The 21,924-nt window shown below is 41.2% G+C and overlaps 1 protein-coding gene across 1 annotated transcript; it reads right to left on the bottom strand.

The window, feature by feature from the left end:
- Positions 1 to 370: 370 nt before the first annotated feature.
- Positions 371 to 20,618, bottom strand: LOC310802126 (lysine-specific demethylase 4A-like). Its single transcript, XM_083666416.1, has 22 exons — positions 20,516 to 20,618; positions 19,283 to 19,439; positions 18,814 to 18,989; positions 18,373 to 18,487; positions 16,697 to 16,890; positions 16,430 to 16,479; positions 16,179 to 16,282; positions 14,542 to 14,679; positions 13,642 to 13,868; positions 13,040 to 13,203; positions 12,055 to 12,797; positions 11,378 to 11,519; positions 11,038 to 11,213; positions 9,731 to 9,947; positions 9,414 to 9,490; positions 7,300 to 7,355; positions 6,793 to 6,901; positions 5,988 to 6,179; positions 4,005 to 4,175; positions 3,155 to 3,274; positions 2,333 to 2,425; positions 371 to 2,143 (listed from the first exon to the last, which is right to left on the bottom strand). Exons 2-22 carry the CDS (start codon positions 19,418 to 19,420, stop codon positions 2,003 to 2,005), a joined length of 3,543 nt encoding a protein of 1,180 aa, XP_083522542.1. The 5' UTR covers positions 19,421 to 19,439; positions 20,516 to 20,618; the 3' UTR covers positions 371 to 2,002.
- Positions 20,619 to 21,924: the final 1,306 nt, after the last annotated feature.

The following is a 21,924-nucleotide window of genomic DNA, read 5'->3' as shown; positions in this document are numbered from 1 at the left end:
CCAGAGGAATATACAGAACTACTGAGGTCACCTGACGAAGGCTACCTGTTGGGCGAAACATTGTTTTGTAATAAAGCAGCAGATTCCATGTGCAGGCTTTTCTTTCATTATTTAATCGTTTATGGCCCAGCACCGGTATAATATTTAAGGATGTGCATATCTATTTGTTGATTAACAGTATCTGTTCTTGTTTCAACAGCACTTGAGTTTGGTCTTGTGACATTGCATTAGTGCTGTGTCATTGTAACATTGCAAATGTCAACAGCCTGATAGGAATGACATATTGAAGTTAATATACTTGTGAACTTGAAACAAACAGTTATAAATACTACTTTAATAAACTACAAAATTAGAAAAACTCATACGCAGGAACATATTTTGTGATGTAGTTATTCAACTGTGGAATGAAGTCTTACAGGACGTTTGAGGCAAGTGTCTGAGGGAAGAGGAAATAAAAACATGAAGCGGTCATTTTCCTCAGTCTGGTCTTTACTGTAACAGTTGAAGCTTTACAAATAGAGTGCAGATAGTTAATGCGTCCAGCACACATACCTAATGAAAACAAGCGTTTCAAACAGTAGCTATGGCAACAAAGCGGCTCGATGGGCATGGTTCAAGAGGTGTGCGTGTCCTCCTGAGATACAGTTTACAGCTTTAAATTAGCTACATACAATACATTCCAAAGACAGTTACCATTCATGTCAACAACGTATTTTGGTAAAGCATGAAATGGAGAAAAACTACTTATGAAAATATATTTTTCCCTATTCAACTGCCTGGGGTTTATGGTCACACTAGTTGGGATGAAACCCATAAACCAACTATTCTACAACTTAGCCATCACTGGCCGAAACTAGTGCTCATGCTCAGTAATGTACCTTGACTAAACAGACATCTGTATAGATAATGACAGACATGCCGTTGGGTACTTAGAAAGTTAATAAGTGCTGATTGCAGAACAAGGAACTTGACCCACCTTGGCATACACACTGCCAATCCTATACAGGATGGCTTAACAAAAGAAAGGGAACCAAGAACATTTAGAAAAACGTGAACCAACAAATGCTCAAAACCCCATTCATATAACAAAATATAAATGTATCTTGGGAGTTTTGGAGATTGGAAGCACAGCAAGCTGTAGTACAAACAGTTGTGTTTTCAAACGCACACAAACTGATATAAATTAAATGGAATAAATCCAAAGCTTTAGTTTTAGAGCTAAACACAAGAGAACATGGCCTCTTGCACTTAAGGCTTGGGCTTCTAAACTTATTCTAACCTATCATCACAGTAGACTTGCACAATCAAACCGGCACATTCAAAGTACTGGAGAATTGACAGAGAATTCATGTATTGCAAAGCATGTGAAGCACTTGAGATGTCAAAGAGAAAACATCTTACAGAAAATCCTATTGAATAATGTCATGCACTGTAAAATGACATCCTTAGGCCTATCAATCATGCCTGTTATTCTAAAAATGTAAAATTATTCCACCAACTATCATGTTTGTTGTGTAAACAGTTTAATTGCTTAGGCCCGATCAAAGCTTTATAATCTGAAAAATGTGAGGTTAGAATGTCACTTAAACAAGTTGTCAATGAAGAAACAAATTCAGCAGGAGATAATGCAGAGCAGAAATGGAGGCAAGAATACCTGGACATGAGCAGGGGGTCATCACAAGTTGAAAACAATCTCCTGTCCCAGTTTCATGGGCAGTTCCTATTCTATTGGTGGTTCCCTATTTGCTTAATGGACAGCAGAGGAGGAAGAAGTTACCATTCACAGAAATAAGAGGGGATTTCAGTGTAATTCTGCACACCGAAAGTCCCTTAAAGTCCCAGCCGTGATTTTAAAAAAATGCCCAAGGGGCATGGAAACCGTCTACATCCAGAGAGGGAGATTTTTCCAAACAGTGCTCAGGATGGAGACACATCACCAGGCTTTAGGTGTCTGGAGATGCCCCTGCTCTCTGGGTGTGTGGGGCGTAAGTGGAAGGGACGGTTACTCCATGATGGCTCTGTATATGACAGGCTCAATGTAGTCCTCTCTGTAGCGGGAGTTGATGACCCGTTGTCTTTTGGAATCTTGTTTGACCTCCTTCTCTGTGAAGATCCCATCAAATCGCATGTCTGATGCCACCGACTGAGTTTGGGGGAAGGAGGGGGGGTTAGAGAGAGAAGCCATGAGTGTGACACAAAATTCAGAAACATACACAACAGCCAGACTTCATACCAACAAATTGTAATAACATCAAATAAAAATCCATAGAATAACCTTATCATGCGTTCAATTTGATACAATTTTGCTTAATGAACATTGGGCGTGTCGCACCATTCGGGACTTGACTCGTTTAGGTAGGTCTTCGTCTAGACTGTAGACATCTTCCCTCTTGGCTGAGAGCTGTGAGCCGTCTTCAAACTCCACCTGTGGCGGCATACACACAGAGAACCTCAGCATGATAACGCAACCATGACAAGGGATTCTGAAAACAGGTTGTGTTCAGAAGACACAAAATAAGAGAAAGTTCTATCAAGAGAAAGTTCTACCAAGAGAAAGTTCTACCTGAATGTGTCTAACATTTTCATTTATCGTTTCAGAACGTTTTCAGTTGTTTTCATGCCTATTGAACATGACATATGGTTCTTCTTAAAGGAAAATTTCACCAACTGTCACCACAACTCAACAGCAAGTTAAATTAGTTGTCTTTGTTACCTAAATAGACAAAATAAATGTAAAGGCAGATAAACGAGAAAACAGCCTTTTATCCAATCAGGAAGTAATGTCAGAATGATTAATTACTACAACGTCCATAGTGCTTTGCACATCCCAGCCAGTCACGGAGGTGCGTCTAAGCTAAGACGCACTTTAGCAAACACAAGTGATTGATGAATGCGCGAGCGCGGTGCTTGTAAACAAACCAGGCAGTAGCTAATTCGGAAACGATAACCTCAGTTATTACAATAAACCTACGTATAAAAGCAAATCAGTATAAATACTTAAAACAGTTTTGGCAATAGATATTTTGATGTGTTTTTTTAACAGTTGCACTTTCCCACCACACACCGTTGCTATAAATATCCCCTTGTATCTGTTTGTGGTATTGTTGCAATTATAATGCCGTCGGGTGCAATGCTGTTGTTGTGGTTCTGTTACCTGATACATTGGGATGGAGTGTGACGCTACAAACTTGGCCCCATACAGCAGTCCATCAGTCCAGCGCACTTGCACCACGTCTCCCTCTGATGGTGGACCCAACTGGACGCAGTCCCGGTTCTGAAATCATACAGGGTACACACAGATATGGTCAATATGCCATAGAACACAAGAGGAACGGAGCGATCTGATTACGTTTTTGCAATCAGCAAAGGGAAGTAACTAAATAAAACTGAGCGCACAAACTGTTTTTTTTATAAATCCGACACACACAGCAGACACATGCGGGAGAGAATATTGTTTGCATCATCCATTATGCACATCATTACGCTATTGACTGCCCACTTTCGGTATTGTTATCACTGACTTTCTGTCCATGTGTGCGACCTATTCCGGTTGAAATGGGTACGCCATTCATAACTGTAGGGTCAGTTTCTAATCACCATGATGACGGTAAAGCTATGGCGCAAATGGACCATTTTGGGAGCAGGTGTTAATCCCGCCTCAAGGGCGTGACTTGGAGATGTTGGCTATCAGCAAATCATGAAAATACTTCCAGATTCGTTTCTATGTGTGATTTTGAAATTGTAACAAAGCTATTATGTTTAAAAAATCATTTAGGAAAAGTCAGGGAAGGAGGTGGACGTTTCACAACGGCAGAGTTATTTTATTATAGTGTCACATCAGAAAATACAACAGCAACAAAAGTAAAATTTCAGGAGAAACTTTGTTGCATGACAAGCTACAGCAATAACAGGGTTATTATTATAGCACGCAACTGGTAAATGATAAGTAGGATTCCGTAACAAATCATGAGAGGCTGCTTTCGACACTGATGACATTTCCTTACCTCTATGTCCTCTGGGAAGAGGTTATCGCTAAAGGAGCCGTCATCAAAGATAACCTCATAGAAGGTGGCAGTGGTCAGCTCCACCACCTCGCAATGGTAGTAGCGGCCATTTCTGTACTTGCAGATTACCTTCTGGCCCACCTCCAACTCTCGCATGGAAGCTGTATCACGCTGGGAGCAAAGAGAGGGCCATTACCACACCATCAAATCATTAAATGCGGGTCCAATATTATGAGTGACTTAATTGACTTTCCTTACTTGACTTTCACTCAATATACCATAAATGGGTGACCATTTAGAGATAACATCAAGTATGTACAACATCAACAAATACAACATTTGGCAACTGAAAGTATTATGTGAAGTACGGTGGAGTTGGAACATAGTTAACTTAAACTAGTTAATCTGAGGTATTCAAAAGATCAAGTAGCTGAAAGTAATTATCTTGTAGCACATTAATTTGCATTTCATTGAGCATTAGTCCTGTCTTTACATCTCTTCTGTACAACATGTATTCTCCCTCCCTAATTAGTGAATTATAAAGCACTGAGCTTCAACACCAGAGAGACACTGCAGGTAAAAATAATAATATAAATGTTCAACCTTTAATGTGTAGCTCCTGTTTTGACTCAAGCCAGAGTAGTCTCACAAAGTCTACGATCCGTAATGCAAGTGAGTCTGATGCGGTTATTGATCGAGAGATGAGATTCTGGGTTCTGAGATTTGTGCCAGAGGTACAAAGACAACCAGCACAGCAGAGTTGGTGGTCTCTGTTCTGATTTCAACATGGCCAATTACGGGAGTGTAAAAGACACACAAACCATCTTTGTGCTACTGTTTAAAGATTAAGGTTGGTCCTCAACATGTACACAAATACCATCAAGTAAAAGCTGATAATCTCTACCTTAACCGTATTTCAAATCCAAACTTTTGGAGTGTCGAGCTAAAAGTAGAAAACAATGCTTCACTGTCCCATTACTTACGCAGGGCACTGTATTGGTTGTATTGTTGCCACAATAAGCAGCATGGTCTAGGAAATGATTACAAATATATCCTAATAATTTCCAAGGTAAGAATGATACTGATTATACCTGTCTGGACTTGCAGGTGTGCCAGAAGCCATGCTCTTCTATGGCCATAGGGTCTCTGGTTATCATCATTTGTTGTTGCTCAACATTTAATTACGTCCAATTATGGGATGCATGTCCCTTTTCTCATCCATCTTCAAAGAAATCCCCCTCCCTTTAAATTAAGATGCATGCAAAATAGACAGCTACCCAAACAAGAACTTCACACGATCCACTGATGCTGGAAGAAAATACACTATTGTGTCAATACGCTGGTAAAGTGAATGCAATAAAATCAAAGAATACTATGACAACGGAAATGGAGACAAACATAGCAAGCTTGTATAGAAAGCTCTATAGGATACTGTAAATATAGCTATTTAAAATAGATTGTTGATTGTTGAATGTGATAAAATATGTTTTATTTGATATTAGAGATGTGTGCTAGTACAAGTAATGTACTAGCTAATGTCGCTAATATAGCTGAAAAAAGCTATATTAGCGACATTATATATATATATTTTTTAAATAAATCTTCTAACCTGCACAGTTTTACATGCTGTCTCCATTTCCGTGATGATGGGGAAATCGAAATAATGCTTACAAAAAATAACGTTCCGTCTCCAGTGACGTTCTACTTTACCAGCGTATTCTTAGTGGATGCCTGGTTTTAAAGTGGCCCTCTATAAACATGTGATACAGTAGTACCAAACAGGTGTGCAACAAACAGGTGTGAGATAATATTCCTGGTCTTTGAGCTGCAGTACTGCAGGCTTTCATCCCAGCTCAGCAGTAACACCAGATACATCAGTTGATTCGCTCATCAGAAGTGATAGCCCTAGGATGAGACTAAAAGCCCGAACGTGCTTTGTCTCCCCCAGGACCACTTGACAAACATGAGTGTCCACTCAGGTACCTCTGGGATGGTGGATGCCTTGTGTTTGGAGCAGGTGACGTGAACTATGAAGGGCCAGTCGTCCGGGTGCAGGAGTACGCCTGCTGCCTGGGCGCAGGTGGGGTGGAAGGCTGTGGAGCATCTGCCATGAGAGCACTGCACGCAACAGCCTGTCATCTCCCTCCTTATCCGCTGCCTGCAGAGGTGACACTTCTACAAGGGGGAGGGGGGAGACAGAGGAGGGGGTGGGGGAGTAGGAGCAATGGGATGAAAGGGGAGAGGCAGGAGGGGTGTGGCATGAGAGGACGAGGAGTATAAAAGTGGTAAGTGGAGGATAAAAATGAAAGGAAGCAATGGAGAAGGCAGAGGGAGAGGTGTGAGAGGAGGAAGAGTCAGAAAAGGAGTGGATAAAAGTGAGAGGAAGAAGCGGAGGGGGGTGAAGAGAAGACCATTGAGATCAATGTCCTTTCTCATATTTCAACCTCCTAGTTTTGTACATGACTAAGAACACTTGTGTATACTCTCCTTCCTCCCTGTAGACCAAAGAGGCAGTCAGAGTGAGAAGTGAAACACCACAAACTGACTGATCTACTAGCGATGGCGCCATGCTACAGTACAGTACAATGCCCTTAATGAAGAAAATAGTTAGTTTCTGCCTAGAAGACAACAATTCCGCATGGGTTTCATTCAGAAGGGTCTGAATTCAGGCTCAATAAAGTGACAGACATGAAACAACAATAAAATGAAGTTGAGATGAATTGCCCAGCATCATAAGCCACCCATGTATGTTTATACTGAATGTAACCCATGGCATACGATTGCTCACCAGTTTAAATCTCTGGAGAGGTATACCACTGAGGTCAACGGGACTGCGGTCAATAATGTCCATGAAGCGAGCCTCCAGGATCGTGACTGCACACAACACATGCACCCACCTGTGCAGGATACAGGAAATATGTCATCACAATGACCATAACATCTTGGGGAAGTATATAAAACACAGGGGCAAGTATCCACTGAGGGACAATAATGTGCCTTCTTGCTACCCCTCAAGGAAATAAGAACACAATTTGATTTTAAAACACATATACACAAAACCATATGAATCTTACTCATCACATCAAATGTTTTACAATACACTGGCACAAGATGCCCTGCAAGCTAGCAGTCCCTCACTATCACAAGCCATTTAAGAAAGAAGCTAGCTTCATCTACAGGCATTTAGTTGAAAGAGTGAGACCACTGGCTGTAGAGTGGTTGTAGTAATGTGGTTCACAAAGCTTTTAGAGGGGTTCCATTAGAGAGTAGGTCCTCTAACCACTGTGTTACTTACTTGTCATTGTTGGCTCTCTGCAGAGCCCCGCCTCGCAGTGGACACAGACAGCAGTCCTGGGGGCAGAGACAGACAGACAGACAGACACACAGATGACTCCTGACCTTGAACCAGTGTTTAAAGCAGACTATGGCACTGCTCTGAGATCAGTTTTCCCTGCCAATTAAATTCCTACCTTGGCTATAAGTCTAAAATGGATCCGGCCAAAGAGTACTTCACTATCACAGTTTGTATTAGCAGGTTTTTGTTGTTATCTTATCATACAGTAGGTTACTGTTGTGGGAGCACGATTAGAGAAACTTTGCTATAAAATTGTGAGATTATGGTGATTAAGTACTGTGCCACAGTATGCTCATCACCCTCTAGTGGTATAAATGGTTGAGTCAGCCTGGGACAGCATCCAAGAGATATACAAGAAGCAGAATTTCATTTAACTAAATTGGCTTGGGTGAATTAATCAAAGAATGTTGTGTCAAACGATTAGAGACTTGGCATGTACGCTGCTGTGCAAGATAGGACATGCATTTTCAGCAACTGTATTGATCAAAATTAATGAGGTTAAATCCGTAAATGTTTGGCCTGATTTCCCCATAACAATGAATAATCTGACTGTTTGTTGAGCTGTCCAATTAGACAATGGTATATGTTCACTCCTGACTTCAGAGGTAGTATAAATCATTTTACAAAATCATGACCTTAAGAAGTGAGTGATGAAAAGATCCACCTTCCACTGTGTTTGACCCTGTTTTTCAAGTATATTCAGGAAGTAAAGCAACTTTGTTACTTTAAAACATACTGTAAATCACCCATTATTATCTATCATATTCCTACCCAGCTTTTTAAAAAGCTTAGTTCTAGAATCTTCAAGGATTTTCAATAAAGATGAATCTGATCCCTATACTGAAGTCAGTGTGGGACAAGTATAAGAATGAAGGCTAACACCAGGCCCACATTACTCGCACGCAAGCTCCAACGTGCAACTGTAATTTTTGTATATCCACAATAATGCAATCAGGACAGGCGAGCGCAAATAGCAAAATTACAGATAAATGTACAGCCAAACAATATGAAACCCACCTGGATATTAAAACTAGCTAGCTAGTGAAAGGGATAGCTCAGGTTTTTTGTTTTTTTTTAGACCTAACGTTAGACCTAATTTTCCACTTACTTTGAGTGTTGTAGGCACATTCAAACACTCTTTTTGGTCATATATGGTATATTCTTGAGCTTTCCTTGGCTGGCTCCGGGGCTAGTATTTAACCATACCAGTGTACATGAATGGGAACACCTGTACGCTATACTTATGACTACTTAAAAACATCTCCACAAGAGATTCTACAGCCATGTCATGTCTTTGTGGGCTATATTATTCCAACTGAAAATACTTCCCGTTTTGCCCTCGGTTTGGAACTAATTTTTTATTACATTCACTTGAGCGGAATAACATGGACAACAACATTCGGTTGAAGTAGCTAGTCCATTCTTTTCAAAAGCACAATTACAGATCATTTTCTATAAAATCAATATAATATTTTTCTACGGAACCCCTGATAACTAAATCATGATTTACATTTCGTGTGGAGACGCTTTGAAAGCTGTTTTCTGTGCTTTTGATAGTGTACAGGTGATCCCATTCATGTACACTGGTATGGCTAAATGCTAGCCGCGGAGCCAGCCAAAGAAAGCTCAAGAATGGAAATATGAATATACAAAGTGTGTGGATGGGCTGACAACAGTCCAAGTAAGTGGAAAATCTCCAGAATCAATGAACTTATTCTTGGAGATATTTTAAGGTCATATAAACTTGTTTCTCAAAATCTATAGCCTCCCAGTATGTTTTTTGTATGCAGGTGGTAAAAGCCAATGAGGAGGTGAAATAGGCAGGATTTTCAAAGGTTTGCTTGGTGTGGTGTGTCTCAAATAGAAACAGTACTGCGGTTTTGCCACTTGCGATGCACACGGATAATGTGGATGGCAAAATTGTTTAGAATGCAAACCTTCATTATTCTTGCAATGCTTGCGCACGCTACGCAGGTAATGTGGGGCTGGTGTAAGGTGGCACTGTTCTTGTAGGTCCACTGTATCAGTTCCACTTGACTTGACCCTATACTCACCTCAGTCATAGCATTGGCTTCACAGCGTGCACACTTCCATTCATCCGACACCTCGTCTCCAGACACGCCATAGCAACCTGGCGGGAAATGGGTAAATAGAAAAAGTTGTTCTCTGTTAACAAAGGTCAATGAAACAGCATTCCACAACCAGGCAGCTAAATTAATGTGCATGTCAGTTCATTTATAGGTATACAAACTAAACTTGTCTAAATAAATAAATGTATTATCAGTTTTGTCCTTTGGAATTAACAAAAACAATTACAGACAGGCACTGTTTACAGACATGTAATGAATGAGCTGAGTTAGTAGGTCCTCACTGGTATGGACACGGACGCAGCACTGGGAGCAGCTGACAAGTGTGCTGGTGCCGTCCTCTTCCAAGTGTGGCGTGGTGAGATGGCCCTTTTCTTCTGTGCTCAAACCCTTCTTGGTGGTAGTGCTAAAGCACATCTCTGGGATCAGGGGCTTGGACTTCTGCCTGCCCCCCCGCCGCCCCACTAGAGTCTGGCCAGGGCTGCCGCTGCCCGACTCCAACTGGAGAAGGGAAATAGAGGTCATACAAGTGGAGTCAACCGTCTTAATGGCATACATTCAAATTGGTCATCAATTCAAAGTGAAAGAAGAGGTTTTGCACATCATCGCTCCACAGTGTTGATTTGAATGTGAAAGTCACACAATGGGCAAACAAAACGGTAGGACTCCCAAGACCTGGATTAGGTGTCCATCAGACATTGGTCAAAAGACATTATTGACCCCCCTTTAAAAATAGATTTAATTTAGATTGTTTTTGTCACTGATCTACACAAAATACCCAATAATGTCAAAGTGAAAATATTTTTAGAAATGTATGAAAAGCTGAAATGTCACTCCTAAAAATAGCTCAAATGTAAATAAGTTACACAGTTATGAATGTGAAATATATATTTTTTTTCATTAAGGGATTTCTTTTTGGCCACTTGGTTATATAGACCAATTTTGTAGAGTGACTGGGATGATGTCCCATCGACTGGCCTTTTTCCTCTCAGCCATTCAACTTAGATTTTTGTCTCTCCGGGCTTCAGGGTAGCATTCCAGAGCAGTTTTCTCCTCTCCATTTGCTCATTTTACCTGATCCACAGTGTGTAATTGATTCCTATGCAAATCAGAGACCTTATGAAAACAAAGACATTCATTCCGAAATCACATTATCCTTGCACTCAGATTCAGACTCAATTCAACTTAAGATATGTTTGCATTTGAGCTAATTTAAAGAGTGTCATAGCAAAGGGGGGTGAATAATTACTGATTCAAGACATTGGCTCTTCATTTTTAATTAAAAAGAAAAACAAAATGACTTTGACACCATGGGGTATTTTGTGTAGATGAGTGATAAACACAATTAATTAAATCTATTTTAAAGTCAGGCTGTAACAACAAAATGTGGTAAGAGGTGAATACTGACTGAAGGCACTGTATATCAAATACTTTCAAATAATTGAGCTGCGCATGAATAAGTTTGGTACAATGGAACTTCAGTAAATCAAACATATACTTTTAAGTATTTGACATACGTATTTTACGCCTGTGGTGTCCATGAACACCAGCTAAAGTAAAAACAAAACCCGGAAGAACTCTGCCTTTCTACCTGGTAGTATGTGTGGAAGAGAAGGCAGATGGCGCAGTAGGGCGCCTGCGAGCCCATGTGTTTGTTGTACTCCCTCTCTGCGTCTGGGTTGTACGGTCGGCTCTGCCACAGCTGGGCCAGTGGTCTGGCCCACTTGTCTGTCTTCTCTGGTTCATCCTCTATATCCAGGTACAGCTCTGGGGGAGAGTGGGTGACAGAGAGAAGGGGGGGGGGGGGGGTCAAGAAAAACAGAGAGCACATGAAGGGAGGTTAGATGAAGAGACAGGCAAAAGATCAAGGATTAAGACTAAACTAAATAACTAACTAAATAAAGCAACTGAAATGTCTGCTGTTCTCTCACCATCATCACTACTGCACTCCCTGAGAAGTGGGTGCTGACGGGGCAGCTTGCAGAGCTCAGTCTTCTGTTTGCTCTTCAGACTTTTGCAGTATGTCGTACCTTGGACTGTTTGTTTGCAGTGTGTTGTACTTGGGAACATTTGCTGAAGAAGGGGAATCATTATAGCAAGATGATGAGTTACATGGGTATAACAGAGAGTAGAGTAGTAGTACTTTATTAATCCCCATGAGGAAATTCATTTTTAGCAGCAGCTTTACAAAGGACCACGTAGAAAACAGACAGTAAATATAAAAACAAACAATCAACACTAGACACGACCATAAGCCACTAAGTGCAAAATCATATCATCACTGATAATACACCATGAACTGCTTTTTACATTTCTCTGTGAGTGAATTATATGCATCTTGTGAGTGATTCCTACTAATTTCACTCTGGAGATAATAGATTAATTGATTTAAACATTGATTGATTTCCACAACTAGTGACATTTGGACATCTACAGTATCATAATTTTCGAAGGCATTAGCATATGTGTGGAAATCATCCATGATGATTAAGACATATATCCACTACATCAACTTCTCCTACATCAGACACAATCATAGAGTACTGGTGTGTTTCAATAATGAAGCATGAAGCCCTCTTGAATAAATGGTAAGAGGAAGTACACAAACCTTCTGCTTGTCCCTTCTGAGGGCCTCTTCTTCCACCTCTACCCTCTTCTCAGCCCAGGTTTGTGCTTGGGTCTGGACAGGCTCTAGCCTGTTTAACACCTTAGCTTCAGGGCTCTCCTCCTGAGCCTGGGCCTTGCCAGGCTGTTCCTGCTGTCCCTGGCTGAGGCTTTGGCTCTGGGCCTTGGCCTGCTGCTGCTGTCCCTTGGTATATGCTTTGGCCTGGTTATGCTGCTCTCCTTTGGTGGGAAGGCTGTGGCACTCCCCCTGCTCTGTCCTTCCATGGCCGGTGGCCTGGGTTTGAGCCTGAGCCTGGGCCTGGGCCTGGGCCTTATGCTGTGCCTGGTGTTGGAGGTGGAGGCGTGGCTGGTGCTCCCTAGCATAACTGTGCACATGGAGCTGGGTGTGGTGTTGGTGCTGCTGGTTCTCACGGGCATAGCTGTGGACCTGCAGGGCCTCCTTAGGGCTCAGGGTCTTGTGGAAGAGCAGACTGGCCACCCCTAGTTTAAGGGTTGGTCGGGCAGACTGGGTCGTGGCTCCGGTCCTGTTAGGGAGAGCCGCTACAGTGACATGGCCATTCCTGAGGGACTGCTGGGCTTGAGCCAATATGGAGGATGCAGGGGTAGTAGTGGAGCTGATGGTGGCCTCTTGTGGAGGAAGAGGTGTGCCACTGCCTGGGTCTGTTTTCACAGAGGGTGGCTCCCTCAGGAAGAGCTTTGATGGGGTGATTACCAGCTTTGGTGGGTCTGAAAATACAATTATCAGTGTCAGGAGAAGCAAAGGGACTAGCATTTGCAAATAACTGATACACAAGGACCTGAAAAGCAGATATACTGTATATTCCATCATATTCTATTCCATTTAACACACAAATCCGATCTAACCTCATGTGTTTTAACTGAAGTGAAAATGATTTAAATACAAAAAACTTTACATTAACAACCCCTTTAAAAAGGTTGGAGTCTAATCCTATCACCAGTGATGATACCTCCATCTCCACTGCAGTCCTCTGATCCAGTGCTAAGTCTAGCCTTCTTTCTGTACTCCTCCTCCTCCTCCTCCTCCTCTTCTTTTTTATCATCTCCGAAGACCACAGTGTCAGGTACCTCCAGACACACTCTGTGCCTCTTGGCCCCTATCCTCTGTGTGGGGCTGGTGGTTCACAAATCAGACAAGAGGATAAAAGGAGTGTGTTAGCAGAAGATGTTTTGGCTGTTACTCCCTCTCATAGTTACAGTTGTATTGGATAGCTACTAGCTTAGAGGCAACTGATTTTCGATGATGCTTAACCTTTTGATCTAACTAAACAACCTTATATAATGACAATGGAAACAACCAAAAACTTAATACAGTAATTTAATATTTTATCAAATGTGGGGCTATCAGGGATTGGTGCATCCATTTTTTGACTTTCAAATTAATAAATATGAATATATATATATTAATATAGCCATTGATTCTTAAAGAATATTACTTATAAATGCCTCATGAGCTTAGTTCAACTGTCCTACCCCATGAGAACCCAAAATATCAGACTGTTTTACTCCACTATCTATAAACAATGGCCCTGTAAACATCCTCTTTTCTGACCTCTTTCGTTCTCCGTCAGTGTTGAGCTCCTCTACACAGGGCCCCTGGGAACTGCTGCTGATGCTCCCAAGCTCCTCCCCCAGGAACTCTTTGGCCTCAGGAGTAGGGCGTGAGTGGTCGATGGGCCCTGTGTCCCTCCCTGCTAGCCAGCGTTCGTAACGGTCCGGCTGGTACTTCTTCACAAACACGTCCATGGATATTTTCACCATGTCTTTCCTGCATGAACACTGCAGTCAAATAAGGCAAAAAAGGAAGAGATTAAACAATTGTGATGTATTTGTGTTTGAGTGTGTAGCCAATAATAATTAAATCTTAAATGGCAAATGATGAATCAATATCGTGTTTGCAATCCTTTTCCGAAATGTGTATGCATTGTTTGTGACACAATAAACATATTAAAATTCAAAACTGATAATTGCATTATCATTTTCATGACTGAGTACACCTAATGCCTGCCAAACTGAAAAAGAAAAAGCTAAGTCTATTGGACTTTTCATTGTCATACATATCCGGTACAAAACTGCCACATTGATATGGCAGTATTGTACTGTATTGTACTAAGAACAAAAGTCCAATAGACTTTGCTTATTATTATAATATATATATTTTTTAATTTGGCAGGCATTGTGCATACTCAATCATAAAAATTATAATGCAATACAGTTTTGAATTTAAAATTTTCATTGTGTCACAAACAATGCATCCACATTTGGGAAAAGGAATTGCAAACATGATATTGATTAATCATTTGCCACATTGAATTTAAGATTTTGTTAAAGCAGTTATATGCTTCCATAGGTACATCACCATCTCCTATTGGTTAACATTTGCTCAACTGTAGTTTTAAACTAAAAGCGGGTCTAGGTGTCAAGGCATACATGTTCTTGTCATATTGCTTACCAGTGTGGCTTTCTTGCCATACTCAATCCATCTTTCGGTGGCAAAGTTGGTAGACTCTGCACAATTGAAGCCGTGGTTAAAGCCAGCATGGTAAGAATAGGGAAACGTCACCATGAACTCACCAGCCTCCTGTGTGATCTGGAACACAAGACCGGGAATATGACAAGATGACAAATCAAGTAATCATGTTTAGTATTTGGTCGACAATCCTTTGCATGCAATGTCTGCGACCCATTGACCCCACCAGACGGTGGGTATCTTCTCTGGTGATGCTCTGCCAGGCCTGTACTGCATCTTCAGTTGTTGTTTCTTTTGCCTAAAATCTTATTGTCAGGACATGAAATGCATGTTCAATTGGATTTAAATCTGAAGATTGAATTGGCCAGTCAAGAACTCTCCGCTTTTTGGCCCTGAAAAACTCCCTAGTTGCTATGGCAGTATGTTTGGGGTCATTGTCTTACTGTATGATGGAGCGCCATCCATTGAATTTGGAGGCATTTGCTTGTACTCGAGCAGACAAGATGTTTCTGTACACTTCAGAATACATTCTGCTGCTGCTGTCAGCAGTAACATCATCAATTAAGACATGTTAGCCAGTTATTGTGGCAGCTATACATGCCCAAACCAAAGCACCAATGCACGAGGGTCCACCATGTTTCACAGATGAGGTGGTACGCTGTAAATCTTGGGCAGACACTCTCTGAATCCTCTTATGATCACTCTGGTACATGACAACATTGTCTTATCTATCCACAACCTCTGCAGGCTTTTTAGCAAACTGTAACATGACCATCCTTTTTGAGGATAACTAGAGGTTTGCACCTTGCAGTGAAGCCTCTGTAGTTCTGCCGTCACGTATTCTGCAGATGGTAGTCTCTGACACATTCACGCCTACCTCCTGGAGAGTGTTCCTGACCCTCTGTGGGACAGTTATTTTGGGGGTTTTCCTAATTATGAGAATTATTTGGTCATCCACTGTAGATGTTTTCCGTTTTGTTATGGCTGAGCTCACCAGTGCTCTTTCTTTTTTTTCTGATGTTACAAACTCTTGATTTTGGTACGTCTGAGGTTTTGGCTATGTTTCTGATAGATTTTTCTGATATTTCAGCCTCATAATGGCTTCCTTGACTTCCATTGACGTCTCTTTGGTCCTCATGTTGACAGACACCAATAGCAGACTCCAAGAGCGAATACTAGAGATTGACAGCTCTCTTATGCCTACACAAATGATGTGACGGAACACACCTGACAAGCCAATACTTTTGGTGCCAACCTAAACATGAGTACTTTATTTGGATATTATATGATTTTTTTCTCAATACTTTTGGAGCCCTGAAATAGTGGGAGTATGTTTAAAAAAAATATTCTAAATGGTGAGACCAATCTGAAAATACAAAACATTGAATTAAAGCTGAGAATCTTTACTTTAAATCCAAATGTTGGAATATTGAGCTAAAAGAGGACAAAATGCTTGCATGTGTTTGTGTCAATGTTGGGATTGACGAGGAAGGTGAGCCACTGCTTTTAGCCTCTGTCAAAAAAAGTTGTTTTTATCTCAGTAGTTTTTAAGCCTTTTACAGCGGTGATTAGATTAATGCACAATTGTGTGTAAAATCAAGGCTAAGCTGAACAATTACCTTCTCAAATGGAATGCCATATTTTCTCAGTATAGAGGGCGAGATGAGGGTCATCTTATGCCTTAGAAAGGCCTCACAGTTTTGAGCACTGCCAGCAAAAAATCCTGCAAGAGAGCAGCCGCAAATGTTAGTGTGTTGGACTTAAGGCAGTTGAAAGGCAATTTTTCTTTATCACTACTGTGCCACCTTTGTTTTGGTCTCTTACAAAATTGCCTCATGCGTCCGTTACACAAACATCCCCTTACTCTTACCGTGAGCAAGACGCTCCAATCTTTTCCCATGTTCTGGGGGAACACAGTACCTGTTAGTATACAAATATAGAAATGATCTTTTATAGTCTGTTAAAACAACACTACCATCACTTTTGCTGCCAGTTCATAGAAAAATCTAAATTGACTTAATACTTTTTTTTCCAACATAATAACATGCTACTGTTGATACAGGGACCAGTCACATTTAATGTCTTGCCTCTCACACAAACTACTCAACACTTTCAGAGTCAGACTGTGGTTCATTACCAGGACTTGGGTTCTCCAAAGTGTAGGTAGTTTATGCTGTAGAGGTCCATGTCCTCCGTGTGCCAGGCGAAGGTGGTCTTCCACATGCCAAAATAAAGGTAGGGGGTGTTCACCCCTTCAATGGTGATCCCACTCTCATGCTCCACTGTGTCCAGGATGGTGTTCAGGTGGCCAATGTTCCACTCTGTGACACTCTGGTGATCAGATGAATAAAATCATGTTGTTGACAGATTTTCAGTATCATCATCCTCCTCGTCCAATTCAATCAGTGCAGCAGTGGCATGTGACATGTGACATGACTGAGACAAAGTTAGGGCTGTCACAGTTGTTGCATAATCGGCACACCAATAACCATTGCGGTCATGTGATTTTATATATCAAGTTTATATCATTTTCCAGTTTTCTTTTCAAGTAAATTTTGCCAACTCAATAGCATATGTATTACTGAATAATAACATGAACAATTGTCACTTTCCTATCCAGCTATCTAGCAAACTTTCTGCGTTTCCTCCTACAATGCACATACTTGCAGGTTTACAGACATTCCAGTGCTGCTAGGGTTTGGGAGGGAGAGGCAGGAGAGCATTCTAAAGCAGTAGTTCACTTTCTTTCAGAACTTAAACCCATAACTTGTGATGCATTGTCCACATTTTTGGAAGTGGAAAACGCTGCTGCACGTTTTAAGAACCTGTCAATTTCAGCTACTTGGCACCATTTCAAGCTGCAGAGGTTCCTGTGTAGAGCTAGTAACAACAATCAATAGCTTGTGAGCAGGGTATAAAATTAACTTTTTGGTCTACCAGCCAAGGTGTCTGGTGGATGAGAATATTCACCAGCCACATTTTTTTTAAACCAACATTAAGGCAAATGGCACAAAAAACACATTAGCATGACTTCTGACGCATTGAAAATTACTCCCTGCACAGAACAAACCTCATGTAGTAGGCTTTAAGTTTCGTGCCTATCCCTGTCAAAATACCGCTACATTTTTTCCCCTGCATGTCATCTCACGCGGTTGCATCTAAGTTGCTATCTCATGCTGTCGTGTGTAGTATGCTTTATTTTAGGTTGGAACCACAGACAATGTTGTAACAAGAAAGTTCATAGACTCAGGGGTTTGTTTGAAAGTCAGGAGAAGCGTGAGTGAGATGCGCAGCAGTTACAGTCAGCTGGAGGAGGCAGGAGCAGCAGGAGTGTCACAAATGTTGAATCAACAGTGACCATAATTGCGGATCGCACCAGTTTAGCTGGAAGCTTAGTATTCATAAACCTTTGTTGACTACCCGCCAAAGTGGCTGGTAAGACTGAAAGACTTACCTGCCAATGACAAAATCTACCTGCATTTGGCAATCAAGACTCATGCTTGTGAATAATAAAAGCACAGCAGCTAAACCAGCCTGTCATTTCAAAATAAATGTTACTACAGTTTTTGGGCACACCCTCATCCACCCGCCCCCTCTCGGAAACAGTAATCACGATTATTTGGCTAACAATGAATTGTTGACTCAAATTTCATGACTGTGACAGCCCTAGACAAAGAGCTTAAATAATATCTTCGACCAACAACAAAATACTGATGAGAAATCTCCCCTTGCGACCTCATAAACAGCAACAATTACAATGTCAATATATCAACGTTGCAAACAATATCCAAGAAGGGATTCACTATGACTCACAGGATCATAGAGTGTTCCGTTCACATCTGCCCCGTAGATGGGGGGATTAAAGGTCACGTTCTTCCAGTACTTTCTCTCCAGCTCCTCAAAGTCAGCATAGAGAGGAGTGGAGAACCTATAGCGGAGGGAAAACAATCAGTGCTGATCAGTAGAAATGTTGTGATTCATATAAGGGCTCTAAGCGGCAGTTTAAACGGAGCTGGTCAAAATCACAAAACATCTTGAATTATTCTCATAAAGTTTTACACATTAAAGTTTTACACATTAACCGCTTTGTCCTCTATAAGGATTCCTCAAATGGCATTTCAAAGTAATTTGCAACACAGACAGACATTTCCCTGGACAGATCAATGTCAAAATCCCTTTATAAAGACCAATGTCACAAAATGACAAATATATCACCCATTCATAGACACTATTACGGTGTTGGTTGGTGCTCACTTGTCGCTGTTGGCCATCTTGCGGAACTCTTGAACAGTCATGGCCTTCTTCTGCATATTGAACTGGGTGAACAGTCCTGACTGGCCTGTCACCACCTGCTGTATAGGTGCCGGGATTACCAGCTCATCTATGTCATCATAGGAACCCCTGGGTTTCCAGTCCTTTGGGGGCACAATCTATAAAATCCATACAGTTTAAGTACCACTCAGTGCTCCATTCTTTTCATTCAATAAATGTATGCCATTTATCTGCTATTATTGTGTGTTTTAATGCTAAATAGTCAACCAATAACCAAAGAAATCAATACACTGTCTTGTAGGCAAGCTCCATGATACAAAATAGTATTTCCAGTAGTTGCTTTAGCCTGACATGATAGATTGGTACTTGGAAGATGAGGCTCTAGGCTAGTATATAAATGTATATCATGAAATAATCATCACCATTCAGCAGAAATTGTTTCTGGACTCACTTTAGCCAGGCCTGCTTTGTGTGCTCCCTGGAACTCCATGTAGGCGATGTAGCGGCTGAAGTTCTGAAACTCTTCACTGGTGGGGTGAAAGGTCTGGATCCCCTTGGAGACGGGATTCTGGGGTCCCACTTCGGACATTATCTCAAACACAACGGCCCTGCAGATCAGAGTTAAGCTTCACCATCTGTAGGCATTGTTTGGTGTACTAGTATGTATTCAAATTACTTTTACCCAAATTACTAATTTCAACCGTTATTGTTCACAGACTGCTTGCCAACTTCTCACTCAGCCCATATTCAGAAGAACTGCAACATACTGTTGATAGATCACCAAATATTGCCCTAGGTGTGATGCTTATGATTATGTCCAAAGCATAGACTTTTTGGTCTACACCTCTGGTTCAGTTTTTACTGAAAAATGAATTCATCACTTGCCATCATGACCACGGTTTTTCCATACACCGAGTCAAACAATTGGACACGCCCATCGCCACACCCCATTTATTTAAAAGTGCAATCCGTGTTTATTAGCCATCAAAGCAAAAAACTAAAAAGACTATGTAGCTAGCTAGCCATAAAAGGATTAATTGATAATTGCTACTTTAGTCACTAGCTACAATCTAACGGACTCTAGCTATTATCTTTTGTCTGATAATGCATGATGTACCTCAATGTGCGAATCAGACACGCCCACAACCTAAAGCCTCTGGACTGGTAAAGCAGTAGCTCTCATTTATAAGGTTAGATGCAAAGTGGGACCTTAGGGCGACCCTACCCTAAACCATAACCTTAACCATTAGCTACCCTCACTCTAACCATAACCGTTACCTAACTGTTTTAAATCTTAACTTCAATGGTGTGACGTCAGAGTCGGGTCGTCCCAACTAAGAATCCCATTTAGCATTTACCAAGCAGCATCTCGAACTTCTGACACGTACGGCCTACCCTGAAGTCTACAGTGCTGGATAGCTAGAGACAGTTAGGTAGCTACACACACCAATAAATACGACGTCCATATGTACGATATGACAAATTATAAAAAAACTGCATATTTGTTAAAAGTATGCATACAGTTCAAGGAAACCGGACTCTTTTCATCTTGCCTTGGCTTGGCTAACGACGTAATACTAGCTAACAGTTAGCTTGCTATTACTGCATAGTGAAATCGCGTCTATAAGTCCACGATACCTTTAAATTCCAACTTTCTAAAAGATAATTATATCCGCACACTTACCAACAACGTCAACTTGATTCAATAAATGTTCTCTGTACAGTTTGTGTCTAGATACATAGTATTTCCGATGTTATCCCAAAGAGAAGGATATGTCCTCCATTACGTAAATGTACGCAAGCGCACGCACGTTGCAGATTTGTTTACCACAGACGCACAGGATCAGACCACGTAGCCGTGTGCACACCCCACAGTCGTTGGGATTGTTTGACTTCAAAATTGAACCCGGCTAGAATTCAGGCAAGGCTAGGCGAGAACATGCAGTGTATCTGTAGTCTGAAGTTGAAAACATGGCGGTGACTGAAATCCTACGAATTCTCTTTGAATAATCACCACATAACACAAGCATCAACTGAACATATGTGCAATCAGTAGATCTCACAAATACCATAATGATTTTCATCCTACCACAGTCTATACATCAGGGCATATAGGGCGTTTCCTGATTCAGGGACACCTGTCAAGAAAACATTCATGATAGTGACGTTTCACAGCTCTCCAATGGGGTTTCCAATGCGTTTTCCAGTGGGGTACCATCGACTTTTAACTATGATGCAGGTGATTTATGGTGATGACTGCTGCTAATTATTTTTGATACATAAATATAACAACACTGAATGTCGAAAGTGGCCAACGGTAAGCTATTTGTAATGAGGGTCAATGGGGAAACTTGACTTTCGTACCCCAGTAGAGGGACATGGCTTCAGATTTCTGGGATTTTAACGCTTCACTGCGTGAACCTCGATCTCGCGACACTAATAAATCATATACAGCCGAACTTTGAGTAAGTCAGACAGATTTTATCCCCATCATGCAACAGGTATTGATTGAAAGGCGCTGATCAGCAATGATCGTTCACTGCTCAAAATTGATCCTCTCAAACACAGTCAATGGCACATACACGTCCACTGTGACGTATATAGCACTGCCCACCAGGCGAAATGGCGTGTTGTACAGTGGTTGTACCTCATCATAACCAAACTTATTACTGTATTGTTTATGTTTTTGTTGATATATACATTTAATGTAAACAAATGATAGCTTGAAGGTAATGCTTCTCTTAAGGAATGTAATTACTTGAGCACAACAGAAGTCCTAGAAATCTAGTGCTACAGTATTTGCATGTTAAACTGCATTTTCCCCGTTGTTTAGGCCTACTTGTGATTAGGCTGATCTTCTTTAGAATAGCTGGGTCCTCAACCCTGCACACTATAACCTTCGGTTCAAAACTGTTCTGTGTTCAGATTGCATAATTAATGACGTTGCACCCTCCTCTGAACAATGCATGTATGCATACTTTTACTGCACAGAACAGTAGGCTATATTCAGTGTTTGGAAAGACCTAACCAGATGGATATTTTACTGTGCTTCAGAGGCTATTTATTAATCCTAGATCAATCACACACTCGAAT

Source organism: Argentina silus, assembly GCF_951799395.1.
Source record: "Argentina silus genome assembly, chromosome: 1".
NCBI lineage: Eukaryota > Metazoa > Chordata > Actinopteri > Argentiniformes > Argentinidae > Argentina > Argentina silus.
This window is presented reverse-complemented; position numbering and strand designations above follow the sequence as displayed.

What these genes read in the sequence shown, in the direction of transcription:
- LOC310802126 (XM_083666416.1), bottom strand. Translation starts at nt 19,420, where the DNA reads ATGTCCGAAGTGGGACCCCAGAATCCCGTCTCCAAGGGGATCCAGACC. An exon ending in ACAAAGCAGGCCTGGCTAAA is followed by an intron (nt 18,990 to 19,282) that starts GTGAGTCCAGAA and finishes TGGATTTTATAG; the next exon opens with ATTGTGCCCCCAAAGGACTG. An exon ending in ATGGCATTCCATTTGAGAAG is followed by an intron (nt 14,680 to 16,178) that starts GTAATTGTTCAG and finishes CTTGTGTTCCAG; the next exon opens with ATCACACAGGAGGCTGGTGA.